Source organism: Carassius auratus, chromosome 6 (assembly GCF_003368295.1).
Source record: "Carassius auratus strain Wakin chromosome 6, ASM336829v1, whole genome shotgun sequence".
NCBI lineage: Eukaryota > Metazoa > Chordata > Actinopteri > Cypriniformes > Cyprinidae > Carassius > Carassius auratus.
In genome coordinates this window covers 19,269,972-19,289,375 of record NC_039248.1, presented here as the reverse complement: position 1 = coordinate 19,289,375, position 19,404 = coordinate 19,269,972, and the positions used below count along the sequence as shown (strand labels likewise).

At 36.6% G+C, this 19,404-nt stretch overlaps 2 protein-coding genes across 3 annotated transcripts; one reads left to right on the top strand and one right to left on the bottom strand.

Moving 5' to 3' along the window:
* Window positions 1–122: 122 nt before the first annotated feature.
* On the bottom strand, window positions 123–5,610 carry ttc22 (tetratricopeptide repeat domain 22). The gene is made up of 7 exons (XM_026264815.1): window positions 5,011–5,610; window positions 4,382–4,437; window positions 4,122–4,237; window positions 3,557–3,675; window positions 3,089–3,250; window positions 1,507–1,659; window positions 123–1,258 (listed from the first exon to the last, which is right to left on the bottom strand). The coding sequence occupies exons 1-7, from the start codon at window positions 5,569–5,571 to the stop codon at window positions 731–733; spliced, it is 1,695 nt and encodes a 564-aa protein (XP_026120600.1). The 5' UTR covers window positions 5,572–5,610; the 3' UTR covers window positions 123–730.
* Window positions 5,611–8,106: 2,496 nt separating this feature from the next.
* lurap1 (leucine rich adaptor protein 1) lies at window positions 8,107–18,853 on the top strand. 2 transcript variants are annotated; one of them, XM_026264802.1, is made up of 3 exons: window positions 8,107–8,402; window positions 8,736–8,945; window positions 16,357–18,853. In XM_026264802.1, exons 1-3 carry the CDS (start codon window positions 8,358–8,360, stop codon window positions 17,044–17,046), a joined length of 945 nt encoding a protein of 314 aa, XP_026120587.1. In that variant the 5' UTR covers window positions 8,107–8,357; the 3' UTR covers window positions 17,047–18,853. The 2 variants fall into 2 exon arrangements, with proteins under 2 accessions (XP_026120587.1, XP_026120588.1); XM_026264803.1 differs by having other exon boundaries at window positions 8,113–8,465.
* Window positions 18,854–19,404: the final 551 nt, after the last annotated feature.

Below are 19,404 nucleotides of genomic sequence, written 5' to 3'. Positions count from 1 at the left end.
ACCAGTGCTGGACTGATTTAGTGTTTACTATTTAACCAGACCTTTATCTATGATTTACATAAAAAACAGATTCATGATGAAACTGAAATACTGTATGGTTCCAATAAGCCATGCTTTTACGATTTTTATAATGAAAACTTTTATTACAAGTGATATTAACACAGACTTTTTTTATATTCCTCTTTTGCTTTAATGACAGCAGCACTCCAGTGGCACGAACCACAAAATTGTGTAAAACTTGATCGGGTTGTCCAGCATGATTTGAGAATGTTCCTAAGAGGTTCACATGGTCAGTTTCACAAACTTGCTTATTTTATCAGCGATCCAGAAATAGTATAGCGTTTACTATTTTGATCAAGAGGTTTTCTTTTACTGTTTTTAAAGTCCCAGATTTTCAATGATGTCTGAGACTTGTGAACCCCACAGTACATCTCCAGGTTTAAACACTTCTTTCTTGTTCAGCTGGCTCTTCATGCTTTGTGGCATGTGCTGGAGGAAAGAATTGCCATAAAGACAACATTCCAAAACAACCTTTTGGACTTTAACACCATAGTAATAATTTTAGAACACAATTCCCTTGTACATCACTCAGGATTACCAATACCTCGAGTTTGAAATGGATAGCAACATTATTGTCAAAATCCTGTCTTAACATGCACAACTCCTAGACATCACATAATTGCCCATCAGAACATTATCTGGTGTCCCTTCCAAGTTTCCACAGACTCTTTCAAACAGACATGGACCTTCCCAGTGAGAACTTTTTCCCTTGTGGCTGTACACTCTTCAGCAACTTTCTAACCACTTCCAACCTCCCCTTCCTCACCAGATCTTTTGAGAGCTCTGTCACCTCGTCTGTGTGTGCTCGGCACAATGCCTTCAACTCAGTCTGAACAACAGTTGCTCCATATCGCTCTTCTGCCTGCTTTAAACATTCCTCTAATTGGATTATAACAGGATCTGTGTCGTTCCCGCTCTGGGTGAAGCTCACTAGAATAGCCTGTAGCAGGCAGTGCAGGACTGTTGTCTCTTGGACACTTGGAGGTTCCAGTTCAAGCGCTTTCCTAAAACAGTCAATGGCATTCTGCTCCTCTCCTTTCAGCAGCAAGCAGCGACCCCGCAGGAGCTGTAAACTAGAGATTGTAGAGCCCAGAGGACACTGCAGAGCTTTAGATAGACTGACCAGGGCCTGGTTTATCGCCATCTCATCCACCAACAGGCTCTCCTGCAGAGCGTCAACACCCATGTAGTAGTAAACCTAAGAAAAGGGGCGAGAGATTGAGATATTAGGCCTTTAGCTAAGCTACCAGTCAAACATTCTTTTTTTCTTTTAATGTTTTTGAAGTTTCTCATACAAGGTGGTAAAAACAGTACTATTGTAAAATGAATTCTAATATGCTGATTTGTTGCTCAAAAATGTGAAGGTGAAGTCAGTAGCCTGAGTGAGCATAAGGGACTTATTCTAAATGTTTGACCATAGTCTATGTTTTATGTTCTCATAACTACCTGACCCAATTCCAAATGAGTCCTCAAACAGGGCCGCACAGCCAGAACACGTTCTAGATCAGCACGGGCCTCTTTCAGAATCTGACGGTCGGGGATGCCACCTTGGCCACACTTGGCTTTATCAAGATCCTTTGCATATGTGGTGACACTAAGCTGGAGAAAAAATTACAATAACATATTTTGAGGTGCATTAAAACGATAAAAATATAAAAATAGTGTGCATGAAATGAACATAACATAAACAACAGACCCAAAAAATTATTTTGATGCCATTAAAAAAAGTGCATATGTTTGTTTCAAATTACAGTTCAAAATTAATTTTCTGATTATTAAACATTATTGCATAATGTTAATGTGATGAACTACACCTGTAGTAAGACAGCCCTTAAAGGGATAGTTCGCCCCAACATTAAAATTCTGTCATTAATTACTCGCCCTCATGTTGTTTCAACTTTAATTTTGCTGGGCTACGGAAATACTTTCTGTGTCCAAAGAGCACAAAAATAACAGAATTTATTCAACAATTCTTTGCCCTGATCTACCGTCTTCCGCCATTTTGGAGCGTTCCACGATGCATGTGCGCACTTTCCCCAGAACGTAATCAATGTTTTTTACATTCAGGAGAAAACGTGTGCATGCTGAATACAAAAAAACACTGATTATGTTCTGGGGAATCACACACATTATTCATGGTACTCTCCAAAATGGCAGAAGACGTTAACTCAGGGTTAAAAATTGTTGAATAAATTGTTGTTTTTGTTTTCTTTGTGCACAAAAAGTATTATTTTAGCTTCGCAAAACTGAAGTTGAGCCACTGATGTCACATGGACTGTTTTAGCAATGTCCTTGCAACATTTCTGTGACTGGGAACATTACCGTTGCATGGCTGCAGGGTCAGAAAGCTCTCAGATTTCATCAAAAATAAATTAATTTGTGTTCCGAAGATGAACAAAGGAGAGGGTTGAGTAGGCTAATTAATGACAGAATTTTCATTTTTTGGGTGAACTAACTAAAGTGAACTTGGTGATAAAAAAAAGAAGAAAGTTATATTTCAATGCTTTTGTGTTTGTCCAGAATTATTTTTGACTCTCTCGCAAAAAGTATTTGTTTGCAAATGCACTAAAATTTTGTTTTTCTTTCCATCTTAGTTCCATCACACACATTTTGCAAGTGGACATAAAGTTTCACAGGGAGTGCAATATTTACATTTTATTTTTTCTCTCTCACCATTTCCCTTTACTGAACTGATTTAATCTGCTAAAATTTGGGCCAGTCAAAGGGAGTTCTAATATATATATATATATATTTTTTTTTTTTTTTTTTTTTTTTTTTTTTTTTAATGCAATAACATTGTGTCCATACATTTTGGAGCACGTTTTATCATGAGTCACAAAATGGGTGTTTCTTTGTATTTGCGGAAGCATTTGTTTTTGTCATCCTAGTTTATCCTATGGTATTACTCAAGGAGAGGTAATAAAGCATACGCATCTAACATATTCAATGTCTGTAAGTGCTTTCATATACAGTCACATGTAAAAAAAAAAAAAAAACAAATAAATAAAATAAAAAGTATTTTGTTTACCTTGGCACGAGTGCAGTAAGCCTGCCAGTTGAGTTCTGCATCAGTCAGGACACTCAGGGCCATGTTACAGATACCTGTGGCCATCTCTAGTTTGCCTGACAGGAAGAACACGTTTGCCAGTCTGTTGAGTACGAATGCATCATCCGTAGCGAGCTTAATGGCCTGTGGAAATCAGCAGTGAGAACAAATCTAATGATTTAGAGTCTTTTACCCTTCATTAATTTTCACATGGTCTTAAGTATTGTTGGCTTTAATGCATCGGCATGTAAATTGATCAGCTTATGTTTAATCATATCAAATATAAGCCAGGACATCTTTCTAACACCTGTGTCAAGAAACAACACGTCACACCCGTGCATGTTGTGGCTACAGAGGAAATGTGTGCAAATAATCTCAAGAATGGAATCTCATCTATTAGTTTGACCACAATAAGAAGCTCTACATTTGAACTGGGCTGACATACAGTACCGAACCATAACACGTCAAAGGGTCAGACCCGGAGAAACCACAGTCATGAACTGACATTGGCACAGTGGAGAACTCCTCCGTCTGCTCCAGCATGAGACCAATGTAACACCAGGCCAGGGCTAAAGTAATGAGAGTTACAAAGACATTGGAAAGGCTGGTGAACATAAGCCGGCTGTGTGTATTGCTTTATTAAAAATCTGGTAACACTTTAGGTTCCATTAGTTAATGTTAGTTAATGTATTAATTAACATGAACAAACAATGAATAATACATTTATTACTGTATTTATTCATCTTCGTTAATGTTAGTTAATGAAAATACAGTTATTCATTGTTAGTTCATGGTAATTCACAGTGCATTAACTAATGTTAACAAGCACAACTTTTGATTTAAATAATGCATTAGTAAATGTTGAAATTAACATGAACTAAGACTTATAAATGCTGTAGAAGGATTGTTCTTGCTTAGTTCATGTTAACGAAAGTAGTTAACTAACATTAACTAATGGAACCTTATTCTAAAGTGTTACCAAAAATCTTTATCATATCTTCTTTATGAAAATTACCTTTGAGATGTGTGTTGTCAGATTTTAGAGTCTCTGTGAGAAGCTTGAGGCCCTTGTTGAAATAATTCAGTCTTGTGAGGTCAATGTCTTTTGAATCCCTTACAATTCCATCTAACCTGTTAAAACAAACCAGGAGCAATCAATTATTTTCTTGGTTTATGATAAATAATAGCTCCATTAAATAATTAGATAGGTAGTCAGACGTTTGATTTTGTGTTAAAAATTAAGCTGAACAGTGTGAAAAATACTTGTGTAAATACCTTATGTAAATTGTTGCCATTTTGAAATACCAACTTCTTTTTTCCTCTATTGGTATCTGTAAGAAATAAATCAACTTTACACAACAATGTAATGTCTTAATACAAAGGAATTTTCCTTTCCTTGTAATTATAAGTGTTTTCCTCATATCTAAAATGTTGCATTGTATTGTGTTTTTGAGGGTTAAAGGAAATGCGTGAACTAAAGTTTAAACTTTAAACTATTTATAACTCATTCAGAAACACACAAAAATGCAATTCATACAGACAATGAAGACAATGACTTTAATAAAAATCATTCCAAAATGTTTGGGGTGTCAAAAGCTGATATCACAATGTAGAAAGGGCGTAAAAAAGTTGTAAAAAATATATAATCTTTCACCATTATTTTATTTGCAAAAAAATATTGTAATAAAAGTTACTGGTTATTAATATTTGAAAAACGTTTAGACCCCAGTGGACCCTCATGACTAGATATCAAAGTCAATAAGCCTCAAAATTTCAGAAAATGTGTCATTTTTATAACAAGCCTTTCTAATTATAAAATGTCACATGGTATAACTGCCCCAAAACATAATGATATATACTGTATGAATAATCTCCCTGTACATAAGAATTTGTGAAGTCCTCACCAGTTCCTCTCCGTTATCGAGTGCACGGTTGTATAACATCAGCGCGGATATCAGTCTCTCCCTTAAATCTTCATCCCTCTCCAGCTCCACATCATGAGGATGTGCGTATGCCTGTTCAGCCAAGCACCGTGCTACCCTGAGCCTGCAGTCTGTCTGGTTCTCCCCCATCTCTGGGCCCATAAGGGCAGCCACACGCTCCACACACTCCCCCTCCTCCTGCTCACGACCCAGGCGTTCATATACGTAACCCAGGTTGGCCCAGGCATTGAGGTTTTCTGGATCCTCTTGGCAGATGCTGTGGAAGGCCTCTTCTGCCGTCTCCAGTTCATCTACATGAAAGGCCAGCAGGCCCAGCATATTGCGCACAGCATACTGCAGTCGTCCCGTCTCAGCTTCAAGCTCAGCTCTGAGGCTCTCGCGCTTCAGCTGGGTGTCCCGGTGCCGAAGGGTGACTGGTCCGTTGGGTTCACCATTCAGATTGAGCTCCAGATGAAAGTGGCCAGGGATGTAAGCCATTCCCTCAATCAGAGACTCGATGTCTTCTTCTGTGCTGTCCTCCATTGTCTCCTACACACTTACTGATAATGCCTGACTAAGAAAGAACAACTTATATGTGGGACAGGAAATACAGGTTTGAAGAGGAGGAGAAATGAGACATGAGTAAGGGAAGATGTTAAACATGTGCTTTCTTGCTTCATGTAACAGGTTTCTCCACCCCAACAGTGTGGTTTTTACATTAACTATGTTAATTTCAAAGGACATCATGGGTGTTTGCGTCAGGAACTGTGTAAAGAATGAGTCTTGCTTACTGAATTTAAGTGACACACCTTGGTGTTATGTTGGGTTTGCCATTAGCCATGAATCAGCCAAACAGAACACCACTTTAATACTGCCAGTTATGATAGAAATGCAGTCCTCTGCATGTAAAATAACTAGTAAAATGCATTGTGTAGTGCTATTTCTATATCAAAGCTTTTTGTTTTGTGTGGGTCAAAAAAAGTTCTTTGGAGTGAGATAAATGTCACCCAGACGTGAAGAAGTTCTTTGTGTTCTGATGAGCATTTTGATAAAGGTTTTCTTTATCATTATTCTCTCTTAGTGCTGAGTAATCTGAACTGGTTTGAGTGCTCTTGAATATGGATGATTATTATCAGATAACAATTACTTCAACTCTTCCTGACCTTAAGAGGGTTGTTTACCCAAACATGGATATATATATATATATATATATATATATATATATATATATATATATATATATATATATATATATATATTTTTTTTTTTTTTTTTTTTTTTTTTTACATGATTCCAAATCATCAGAATAAGTTTAGGATTTTGTTTGTTTGTTTAAAAAGTTATATGAAATTCATCTAGATTTTTTAAAGCTGGCTTAATGTAATTCAAGTTGAAATGACTTGTACAACCAACTTAGCTTTTATATATATATATATATATATATATTAGTTTTATATGCTTTTGATTAAAAAAAAAATATTATGTCACATGCAGTGAGTAAATGGTGACAGAAGATTATTTTTTTCTTTTACAGAAGATTATGATGACAGAAGATTAGTCATTTAAAATTTGTGCTTAAAAGAAATCTACATATAAATTCTAAAAATATTCAGATATGGTATAGCTTATATGAAATAATCACCTTGATCTTTTCAGCCAACACAATTCTACATAAATTTTTTACTGAGTCAATTCATAATTTCCATTTGAGGTGTAATTTCCATTATGACCACTAGAATGAATCCTTTCTCTAAATATGGAGAACATTCAAAACAACCACAGTGAAATAATGCACATAGGAACTGTGGGTCTTCACACGAAAACAGCTTCAGGTTGATAAAAACCTTCTGAATTTCTGAAATTCTTAGTGTTGCTCATCATCTCAAAAATATATTTTACAGCACCTTTAAGCAGAGCAGTATGCAAAAAGATATTTATATATATCGTTTTAATATTTCCAAATTATAGCGAAATTTCAATGTTAGGCCCATATATTAAGCTCCCATTTTTAAGTAAATGAACAAACAGTGACACTTTTACCTCAGAATGTAAATATGGGTCTGTTTGTGTGAGGTTGTGCTCCTCACACTCCTGTTCTGTTTTTGTCTCTGATGACTATAACAGAGAGGGGATCCTCATTGTGCAGATGTGCAGATGTTTAATGATGTCATCTTGACATAGTCTTGGCCCTGAGAGAACATAAGCATGACACAGGGCAGAATAAGGACTCAAACTTGTCTAAATCTGCATTTAATTTATATATGTAACAAATAACAGACCATGCATATCAGCCATGTGGTAATATGCGGTACAGGCCACAACTTTTTTCAGTATATGGAAACATAGTGTCAACTCACCATTTACTGTTCTGACTTGGTTGGCAAGAAGATTACGGATAGGATTTTTAGTGGAAACATATTAAATGTCAGTCTAAGATGTGTTTAGCAGACAGTGTGGGGCTTGATATTCGACAGTTCCCATCTGAAGAGAGACTTCTCAAAATAATCATTTTGCACATACATCATTAAATGCAGATATTGTGTTCACTACAGTTAGTTTTTCATCTTTTTGCTTAAGTATAGGACTCTTTAGTTTTCTCGTTTTCGTGTGTTTCCAGGACACGTATCAGATTCAGATTCACAAGAAGAAAACTGTCATGGATATATGGCTAGAAAATATATATAGTTTATAGTTTAAATACATATTCATATTCAAAATATTTGGTTTAATGAATTTTGTAAAGCTGCTTGTCATTAGCCTCCTTATTGTTATTAGCTATAGCTATTATAGTGATTAAGGTAACACTTCATTTTACAGTGTCCTTGTTAAGTTACATGTACTTATTACTGTAGGCTATATCAATAACAGCAAATTATCCATAATTACATGCAACTAATTAACTTTAACCAAGAAGGCCAACCTGTTGTCAATTATTAGTAATTAAATGTATAATTACACTGTAACACTTTAGATGAAGTGTAACCGTGATTATAATTAGAATTGCACGTTATATATAGGTATAGCAAAACACTATTTTATAAAGCAGGGCCTATTAGCGGGTTAACTTGTGGGAGTGAATTGCTCATTTCGACGGTCGCGTTTACTCCGTTGTTTACGGCAGTGAACTTCTGCGCTTCGCTCGCTGTCACGCAGGTGGAATTCAGTCCAGCAGCCGTGTGATTCGAGCACATCAGGACAGACATTCAGTTTGAAGAGAGCTCCTCTCCAAACCTGACTTCGTCTCCGAGCGTCACGTCAACAGTTTACCTCATCACAGTCATGGCATCAGCAGCTGAGCCGAGGAGTCTGAGCAGCTGCACGCAGATCGGATGCTTTTGAACGACGATCTTCAGAGAGACTCGCATCATGCTCAGGTGATCGCACAGGCTGCGTCTGGGAAAGAAAACAGTCGGGTGGATGTTTAGAATATTAATCAGGTATGGCACTCTCGTGTGTGACGATGCGTTCAGCTCAGTTGACGCATGTGACGTGTTTTTTTTTTTTTTGGACCAGACATAAGCGGATAACAGCAATGATACTGAATGTCTGTTATATGTTTGCAAATAACCACAGGGTGTTGCGTGAGATTTTTTAGGCATAATACTGTATATCAGTGGGAGGCTTCATAACTTATTCAAGGAGCTTTTTTTTTTTTTTTTTTTACCCAAAGCAATTGGTTTTCTTTTTCTCTCCATTCTTTTAAACAGATCCTTTTTCTAATCATGGAGGAGAGCAATACCAGTGAATCAGTGCCAGAGTTAAAGGATCTGGAGTTGAAAGTGGGGAGAAAGACCCCAGAGGGGCTCCTGAAGTGGATGAGAGAAGAGCACAAAATGATCTCTCATCATCAGACAGACAATAATGAGACAGAGACGAAGGGCCTGGATGAGAAGATCCGAAAACTTAAAATGGAGATGGTAAGATGGTATTTCTACATATCTATAGCGATTAAACGCATAAACTCAACTAATTTCATTTACTTCCATCAAATGTATTATTGATTTATAAACTGTATTGTATTTAATAACCTCAACCATATCTATACTCTATATCTTAAGCATAAAATCAATGAAGGTTGACATCAGAGTGTCAGAAAATGTGTATAATATGTGCTAGTTTTATAAATGTGTGTGAATGTTATGCTACATGGTGAAATTGTTTCTCCTTTTTTTATTAAAAATTATTATCTTGGTTTTTTGATTGCTTGTTTTTCTGTCACATATCCATAGAAAAAATGCCAGTGTAAAGCTCTTATATATTGACCATGATTGTGTCTTTTCATAACATAATTCCCATGAAGAAGCCTGCAGCAAGTTGTTGTTGTTGTTTTCTCATTTTGAAGGGTCCCAACCCACATTCCACAAACTAAATCAACCAAAATAATTTCTCACCGCATTGCCAAACAGTAAATAGTGTGTTGAAACATGACCGCGAAACTGTAATGTTTTTAATGGATGGATGGATGAATTGCTGGCAGCCACATATCTGTTATGATATTGATGTAAAAGGAGTGGCTTGAGTTTTGGTGAAAGATTAGCTACTGATTTCAGTGTTCATGCTTCATACTGTAAGTCCAAACACTTGAGGCCGATACGCCCTCGGTTGTATAAAGAATTGTTGTAGTTAGGGAAATGAGCTTGTTTCCCTGTGGAATGCAGCGCCATTAAGCAAATGGACCCTGATGTTGTTGCTATGGTGCTCTTTACTGAGTGGGAGACTTTGTAAAAGGCCCCAAAGCTGTCATGGATCATGCTACTGCCAGTTGCATTTCTGATTTTCGGAAGGCATGGTTATTAATTAGCTGCAGATATGTCTGTGATATTAACATCAGCCCATATCTGTGTAGACAAGCCTGTATGGTTTCAGATTAAAAAAAAAAAGGTGAAGGGTGCTAAAAGCAATGTCTTGACATTTTTGTCCAAATATGTGTTTAGTAAAGGTATGGTTTGGAATACTGTAGTTCAACAAAACAACTAATTGTGCTCTTTACTGATCATAACAGATTTGAAGAACATTAAAACATTTTACAGGTCAAACTTTTAAATGGAAGTGTATTTATTCTTTTGACAGCTCCATTTTTAGAAGTTTTTTAGCAAACTGAATAGGCCTATGGCCAATATTTTTTGTTTTATATTTTAAACATACTTTAGGTCTTCATATATTAAAATTTCTAAAGCCACTTTTATATTTTTGGAAAAATAATCCCTCATATGGGGATCATCATAGAGTACACACATATCATCAAAAAGTTTGAAAATTCCTGGCAATAAATCCTTTGTATTTGACTATAGTGGCTTCCAGGTAATTTTAGAAATAGCACTCAATTTTAGAGTAGATGGGGTGTTAGAGAACTGATTAGGTGTTGTAGTGTTCTGCTGATGCCATTTCACACTGTTCCCAATTAGTCATGAGCTACAGCAAGTCAACTGTCAGTGAACTTTAACCTCACACTGTGACATTGTGACCTGTACTGCTGCGGTCTAGTGACACACACACACACACACACACACAAACTCAATTCATTCACAAGCACCAGTATAGTGTGAGACCGTGTAAACTTAAAAAAACAAACACCTACAGGAATAAATGACATGCATAATCACTACAAAATGATTATCACTCCTGACTTTAAAACACTGTAAGTATTTAGGAAATCAAACAGCTTGTTGTTTATGTCACCTGTGATCTGCGTGAAGATAAGAAAGAGAGAGAGAGATGTACTTAATGACATTGAGCATCTTGGCCCCCGGTGAATGCAACTCTCTCTCCCCGCCTGACAGATGGGAAACACAGGGGATGGTGTGCTGACAGATGGAGGAAAGGGAGATGACTGTTCCAGTCTGATAGAACGAGAAGAGAAGGGAAATGATGGAGGGAGAAAGAGAGAAGGAGTAAGGTTGAAAGGGAGATTGGGAGGACGTAGAGGTTAGGAAGGAATGCAGAGATAGAGTGCATGTGTAGTGCTAGATGAGAGAAAGAGAGAGCAGTGACGTATTGGAATGTGAGAGATGCTGTCAATCCTGTCAGTGTCGCTGTGTATCAGTCAAACAAGTACAGAAAGTGTGTAAACTGTGATGCCATGCCAAAAATGGCGATGTCAACATTCTTCACATACCCGAGTGTATGCTTAAAAGCCTCCTCATCACAATCAAGAAAGTATTTATTGCCATAAACTGAATGCTAATGTCATAATATTGCTGTGCCAATGTAAATACACCACGGAGTTATAATATATTCATTTTAACACACACACACAGAGGACACCAAAGCATGGAAAATGAGCTCTCCAGAATTCCAGGGATTAGAACACAGGACGTATGAGCTATGATTTTAAGGAGTGGGAAAATGGAATTCTTCTGGCTTTGAGAATCTCCAGTGTGAGCCTCAGACACTGTGGAATGTTCTCCCTAAGGAGAGTCTGTGGGTCACTGTGTGGCTCGTGTGGAAGAATGGAAGCTACATACTATTATTGCAGCAACACTGCAGTGTATTGCATGGGGTTACAATGATATTGTTTTCATTTATTTAGCATTTTATGAGGCCTATTTTAAGAAATAGTTCACCCAGAAATATGTCTGATAATTCAGTAATTCTTTACTCGCACTCATGTCGCTCCAAACCAATATTGCTTTCTTTACTTGTGGAAAACTGGGGTAAATTTAGAAGAATCTGTGCAATTACTATGAATGGCGACTGGGGGTTTAAAGCTTTAAAAAGAATTGGCTGATTCAGTTCACACAAACGGTCTGAATTATTTGTTCTGAATTCGGACTGATCCAGTTTTCGACTTCAGCGCACTGACTCGATGATCCTGTCCAGATCCCTGGAAGGGAATATTGTCAGTGAACAATGACAATAATGGTCTGAGCTATCAAAGCATGGGGTTTCAAAGATATTGGACAACGTGTGTGTAATAATTTTAAAGTGTTTTTGTGTCATTTCCAAAGCTTGAAAGTTCCAGTCAGTTGTCGATAAGCAGTACATATTCCAGAATTTCTCCTTTTGTGTTTCATGAAAAAATAAAAATAAAGTCACATGGGTTTGGGATGGCATAATGACTAAATTTAGATTTTAAAGTAAACTGTTCCTTTAAAATTGTTGTCACTTGAAGTTATTTGGATAAACAAAACACTACATCCTCAAGGCAGAAAAGTTATTTAAGTTAAACCGCTTAGAATTTGAACTGATGTCTAAAGAAACTCGACACTGTACACAACTGTAAACATTTTCAGAGTTTTTAAATTTCTTGTTTCTTGAGAACCAAATCAGCACATTAGAAAGATTTCTACTAGAGTAATGGCTGCTGAAAATTCAGCTCTGCCACCACAGAAATGCATTTTAAAATAAGAAAAACAGTTATTTTAAATTGTAGTTGTAATCTTTCACATTATTTGACTGTATTTGTGGTTAAATAAATACAGCCTAGGTGAACATATGGAACAAAAAGATTCAAATTATCCCAGTCTGACTCCAAACTTTTGAACAGAAGTGTATGTTTAATTCATCCGGGTCCTAATGCGTATATATAGTAGATGCAGACAGTCTGGAGTTGGGCACAGCCAGATCAGCACTCACCACATCAGTGCTGAGACAGGGAGAATATTTACGAGTGGGTTCATTAGTCTCAGAAACATGAACCCAACCCACACCAGAGCAGAGTTGTTACAATCTGTTCTCTCAATCTCATTCTATGTATTTTCATCTTGCCCTATTTGGTGTCAAAATGATTGTTTGTCTTTGCCTTCTAAATTCTGCTTTATTTCCCCTCCCCCCTCACTGCCTCATTTGTTCTTTTTGTATCCCACGCTCTCTTTTACCAAAATGTTCTCTTTTGGTTTTTTGCACTGTAATTAGTGTGGCTGACGTCAGCAGTGTACTATGGCCTTTAAATTACACAGAAGCCTGGATGTATAGGATACTGTCCATTTATGGCAGGCTCAGTGCACTTAAACTGATTTATCCCATCCTGGTCTCACGCTGGTCCTGAATCTATTGGGATTTTGCACGTTATCCACATTTAAACATCTTCCCTTTAATCAAAAATGGTCACAATATGTCAGAAGTTTGATTAAATGTAATTTCCTCACCGTCATGTTGTTCTAAACCAGAGTGAGAAGGAGAAGTCAGAATCAGGCTCAGTCATCATTTAATTTCACCGTATGGAAAAAAGATGCAGTGAAAATGAATGGTGACTGAGTCAGTTTCCAATGTGTTCCACAGAAGTAAGTCATTTGGGTTCGGAACGACTTAAGGGCCAGTGAATGAAGACAGAATTTTCCTTTTTTGGGTGGACTGTTGCTTTAAGAATCGCTGTGTGACCGTAGCTGATGGGGTGCAGACAGGGCAGTATCCATCAGGGATTGTTGGAGCAAAAGCACTGTGGCTTTCATAGGAAGCACTGACTATTTGATGAGCTCTGTTTTATGGGCTAGAGAGCCATTCAGTCAGAAGAGTTCAGGACTATGTATATCATATTACATGTGGAAAATGTCTAACTTGCTGACAAAAATGTTTCTCTGCTGCCAAGGGAAGCTTCATAATATACTTCTAAAGGAAATGTCGGACAGATATACCTCATAAAATGAGAATGTATTCCAAAAGCAGGATCTAATGATGAAGGAAAGATCTAATATATATTGCTTTAAGTCAAAAGACCAATTAAAGAATCAATAGCATCCATTTTCACTCTCTATTGATTTGCCCCAGGAAGTCCAAGAGGAAGCTAGTGATGTGAATGATGAGCATATATATAACAACATCTATCTATCTATCTATCTATCTATCTATCTATCTATCTATCTATCTATCTATCTATCTATCTATCTATATATATATATACTTCATTAACTTTGTTAGATACATTTTTTCTTTAAAGCAGATTATATTAATATTAATTGCCCTTTGAAGTCCTTTCATTCTTTTTCTAAGGTTTTCTTTTATTTAGACATCAAGTTTAGATGTGTCAGATGAATTGGCCCATTGGGATTGACCCGTTTCCTGTGGGAAACAGGAAGAGAAGAGTGCTTGACAGAAATGGATATTGTCAGGAAGATCTATAACTCTCAACAGGATTTACAGTAATGGACCTCCGGCTCTGCAGTCAGCACAGGACTCCAGTCATGCTTGTGAGCCTCAGATTAAAAACAACAATCAGCACTAATCAGAATGCATTTACAACATTTATTAAAGTTAAACTTCCTAAATGACAAAAAAGTACCATGTTCATATTCCAAGTCTTTTAGAGACATTCAGTAGTTTTGTGTAAGGAAATCAAATAATTCATATTATTTAAATATTGAAATTGAGCACATTTCAATATATGAAGAGTTAATAAATCCATTTTGATTAATTTGAGTAAAAATTTGTTTTCTTTAACAAGAAAGTGGCAAGTTAAAAACCACTATTTTCTGTTTCAAACCTTCACATATAGCAGTTTATGTTATAATAACATTACAAATTCAAGTTTTTGATTTTCAAAGATTTATTAAAAAATAAAGTTTTTTTCTCAGAATGCAATAAATCCATTGAATCGATATGAAAGTTATTTTTCATATTGAAACTGATGAAAATACACAACATAGTAAGTTGATCCACATACTGTATAACAACCTCTGAACTTGGTCAATAATAATCTTATACAGGCACTGGACTAAAAAAATACATTCATCAGTCATCGCTTCAAACATGAATTCAGCAGGTCAACTTGTTTATGCTATAAATTAATTACAGCAATAAAAGAAAAAATCATCATGAGCAATAACATGAACAACAATATCACATTAGACCACAGAAATTCCAAAATGACACTTCCAAAAGTGCATTCATCTTTGCCATGTTACATTCATTTGGTTGATTAGTGCTATGTGCTGTATTAACAAAAAACATAAATGGCATTAATAAAATCACTAACACTGACAAGCTACGCGATATCACATTCATAATCGAATGTGATTAATGAACGTGATATAGCATAGCTTGTCAGTGATCTATAGCTCTGTGTATTAAATGCATCTGAATAATTTCCATCTGAAAGCACATGATGGAGATTTACCCGTACTATTAATCACAGAACCGGCTTTACTGATGTGATGCTCATGACAATCACATGCGATTAATCATCCAGCCCTTTTTTGTTGATCACAAAGTAGATGAGGAAAACTAGGATGCCGGGTCTATTCAAATCGTCGCCATTACGGTGTAGAGTGCGTGGAATGGAGCGCTGTGATTGGTTGTTACAGTTTACAGTTCCTGAAATGGTGCATTGTGATTGGTTGAGAGGATATATTGCATTCTGCAAAAAAGGAAGACTGGTGTTTGTCGCCGTGTGGAAAAAGAAGGAGAAAACATAACCTAATAACTCTGCGAATATCACATTCTGCGTAAAATTAAAAATTGACCTTTCAATACTGACCAGATATAATACTGATTTTGGTAAAAATTATTATTTATTTTTTTTAAATGCCATTTAGCGCATTTTGGGACCAAACTCTGCAGATGCAAATATGCATGAAATGACAAAAAAAGATATAATAATTTGGGTGTTCTATTCCTTCATACAGTTTTAAAAATCAAAGTTCCAAAAGAGGTTTTTCATTGCGATGCAATAGAAGAACCATTTTGGGTTCCACAAAGGTCCTTTCAGTGGAAAGTTCTTCAAAGAACCATGCTAAAGGTCCTTCATGGAACAATAAGGGGCTTTCATACCATGTAGTTTTAGGAACTCGCCAGCATGGTGGTTCCTAGAGAACCAGCTGTTTTCCTGGTTGCATTTGCAGCAGCAGCAGGAACTCTGAAGCGGCCATTTACAAACATAGAGATGGAATGTAAAAGTACAATTCACATGATTGAAAGAGCATGAAAATCTGACTAAATCTATGAACACTTTCAGTGTTACATATCATTAAGGCTGATAAAAGAACACAACGCTGCAAACAAGTAGCTAAACGTCATTAGTACTGTTTTCCATGTTAGTAGACTAAATATTTTTTCATAGCTTTTTAAAAATGGCAGGTAGCCGGTGTTTCCTACAGAATGTGTTTGGCCAATCAGTGTAGACTTACGTCACTTATAATTCCTATAGAACAACAAAAAAACAAACAAACAAAGTTCCTAGAACTAAACACATTCCTAGTTCCTGTGGTGCAGACACACCAAAAGTGGATACTTCTGCCAATAGTTCTAGGAACTAAAAAGTTTCTTCAGGTGCAAAAAGCCCTTAAAGATTCCAATGAAGAAACTTTATTTTAAAAAGTGTATTATGTACTTTTGTTTAACCAGTTACGATTGTTAAAAAATGTCTTGATGTCCATGTATTTTTCCTCTGCCCAGGCTTATCTACGAGCAGCAGATGTCAAGATCTTGAACCAGTTGCTAGCACTTCACGAGGGCATCGAGGCAGTGAAATGGCTCCTGGAAGAGCGTGGTGCGCTCACCAGCCGCTGCAGCAGCCTGACCAGCAGCCAGTACAGCTTAGGCGAGGGTCCCGACACCTCCTGGAGGGGCAGCTGGGGCAGTCTGCAAGACCCCCATGACAAGCTGGACAACATTTCCATTGGCAGCTATCTGGACACATTAGCTGATGACCTGGATGAGTACTGCCCCTCTAGTGGGACTGATTCAATAATCTGTGCCACCCCCGTGGGAACAGATGGCTCCAGAGGTACTGGAGGAGGAGTGGGAAGTTCCACTGGATCTGGAACTCGATCGCAACAGGTCAAGTCCGATGCCACTAAAGAAGAAGCTCAGGTTAGGAATAAAGCACCGTCTGATACATCGAGACCGTACCAACCCAGCAAGACAAATGGAATCCTGGACAAATCAGTGAAGCAAGTGGTCAGACCAGATTCACCCAGGGCTTGTCTCGCTGAGAAGCTGGGAAAGAATCTGAGCCCTAAAATGAAACCCTACAAGAATGGCAAAGTTGAGTTGGAGAGCTGTAAAATGAACGGCAAAGTTCAGCTGGAGTATGACGCACACTGGCGTTGGGTGCAGTCGCAGGATGATGTGACCTTTTTGTGATAATATATGCATGATCAAGCCAAAGGTGTTGATGGGAGACTGCTCTGCTTCTCTATTCACCACTGAGCTTTTGTTTGTACACTTGGTTCTTTGATTAATTTGAGGCCAGCTTCTCAGATCTCCTGAAATGACAGAGGTTAAGAGCTCAGCTACGGAAAAGAAGCTTAGACTTGTGGGTGATCAGAGTTAAAAAATCCTGAATTAATGACATTATATACTCTTTGTCAGGTTGTGTAGATGTTTATGGACGCATGATTCAAATGTGCATTTCATATGATGTCATAACCTTCTATGTAATGACATGTATTGATTCAACACAACTATTTATTAAGTCAGTAATTCAGGACTTTATTGAATATGTCAGTATATTAATTTCATTTAAATGCGGTTTCAATCCTATGTGCTTAGGTTATTAAAAAACAGTTCTCAAAAAGATTCATAAAGGCTTTTTTTTTGCATACTACCAATCAACAGTTTGGGGTTCTTATGCTCACAAAGGCTGCATTTATTTGATCAAAATACATTAAAAGCAGTAATATTGTGAAATATTACAATTTATAGTAACTGTTTTCTATTTCAATATATTTTAAAAAGTATTTATTTATGTGACGTCAAAGCTGAGGTTTAAAATTAATGCTTAACATTTTTGTGGGAACTGGATCCAGGATTCTTTAAATAAAAGTAATCAAAATGAATAATAGGGAGAAAAAAAACTGCATTTATTTGAAATTTAAATCATTTGTAACATCTACTGTCACTTTTGATCAATTTAATATATCCTTGCTGAACAAATTCATTTCTTTCAAAAGAGTGCACATATGCTCACATTTTACATTAAAGTGGACCAAAGTTTGTTTAGCTAGAACAATCTTAAAGCTTGAAAACACAGCAACTCATTTTGTTAGAAAATCAGATTGAATAGATTTATTTATGCTGTGTCTTACCATTTTGTTTGACCTTTCTGCTGATTATAATACGGACAAAATAAACTGCAGCATTTGCTCTTAAACTGTAGGGAATGTTTAAATCATGCTTCATTTTACTACCAAAGTCTTAAATCACCTCAGAGTGTGTTCCTCTGAGTTAACATCTAAAGGTCAAAGAAGAAATCCATTCTGAATACCAAGCATGTTCCCATCTGTTACAATGTGACCCTGAGTCCAGAATCAGCAACACCCTCGAGTTGCCTTTGACAAATAATTATACAATCAGTGCCATTTTTACACATATATACATACATAAAGGTTCATTTGAAAACTGCTTGTAGTTTACTCTTTGTCTGTCAGAATGCTTATGTAATCAATCAGTAAAAATGCTGTATTGTTCATCTAATCAGGTAAACTGTGGGTTAGCTTTAAATAGGATCCTGTTTTGAAGTACCAATTATTACTGGTTCTATTGGATCACTGAATTAAATGAGCTTGAATAACAAGAACAGGAAATTAAGCTTATTCCATTGAACAGGTCCAATGGAGTAATACTGCTCAAACAGACGCATGGAGACCAGTGGTTGTGCTGTGATCTTTGCATTTGTGATGTCTTCTCTTGTTATTTGAAAAGTTAGCACTTTTAATTTAAAGTGGTTCAGATGACTAACTTTTACCAATTAATCAAGTTCTATATGTGGTGTAACTTTGACTAGTCACAGTGTTGGAACTGGATATAATCTTGCATTGCCTATGTTTTGTATGCCAAAATAACTGCATTAATGTAATTTTAGTTTTTGGTCTAATGAAAGAACTGAAAGTACTATCAGTATTCAGCGGTTTAACATATAGTGTGTTATGTAATAAAACACTGTACTGTATGTATGCATTCCTCTATTTTTGTCCAGGAAAAGAGCACTGTATTATAACAGTAACTAAACTCGGACTTTCTCTTCCCTCAAACACCCACTCTCAGTTAATAATGCCTGTGCTTCTAGGACAGGGTTTCCATGACTACTGAATACGTGTGTAACTTGTGTGTGTGTGTGTGTGTGTGTGTGTGTAACTTGTTTAGAGTCTGGGAAATGGAAACAGGACAAATCCCAGAAGTGAACTACTGGATTATGGCAGGAATAGATGAAGATGATCAAAGAGAGGGCAGCAGGTAGTAAAAAAGGACCATTGGATTGGTTGGAGGGAGATGAAATAAAAAATATTAAAGGAAACAGCAGCGGTGCTGAATCACATGCTGGCATACTGTATGTGAGATCAGATGAGAGGCAAACAAGTGTTATACAGCGGGGTCCAATACTCAGACCATTAGTCAAAATGGTATTATTTTCTAATATAGTACACAGTTTGTACAAATTAATAGGATTTTGAATGAAAAGTGGGTAAAATAATTTTCCAATCTATTTATTTACATATTTAA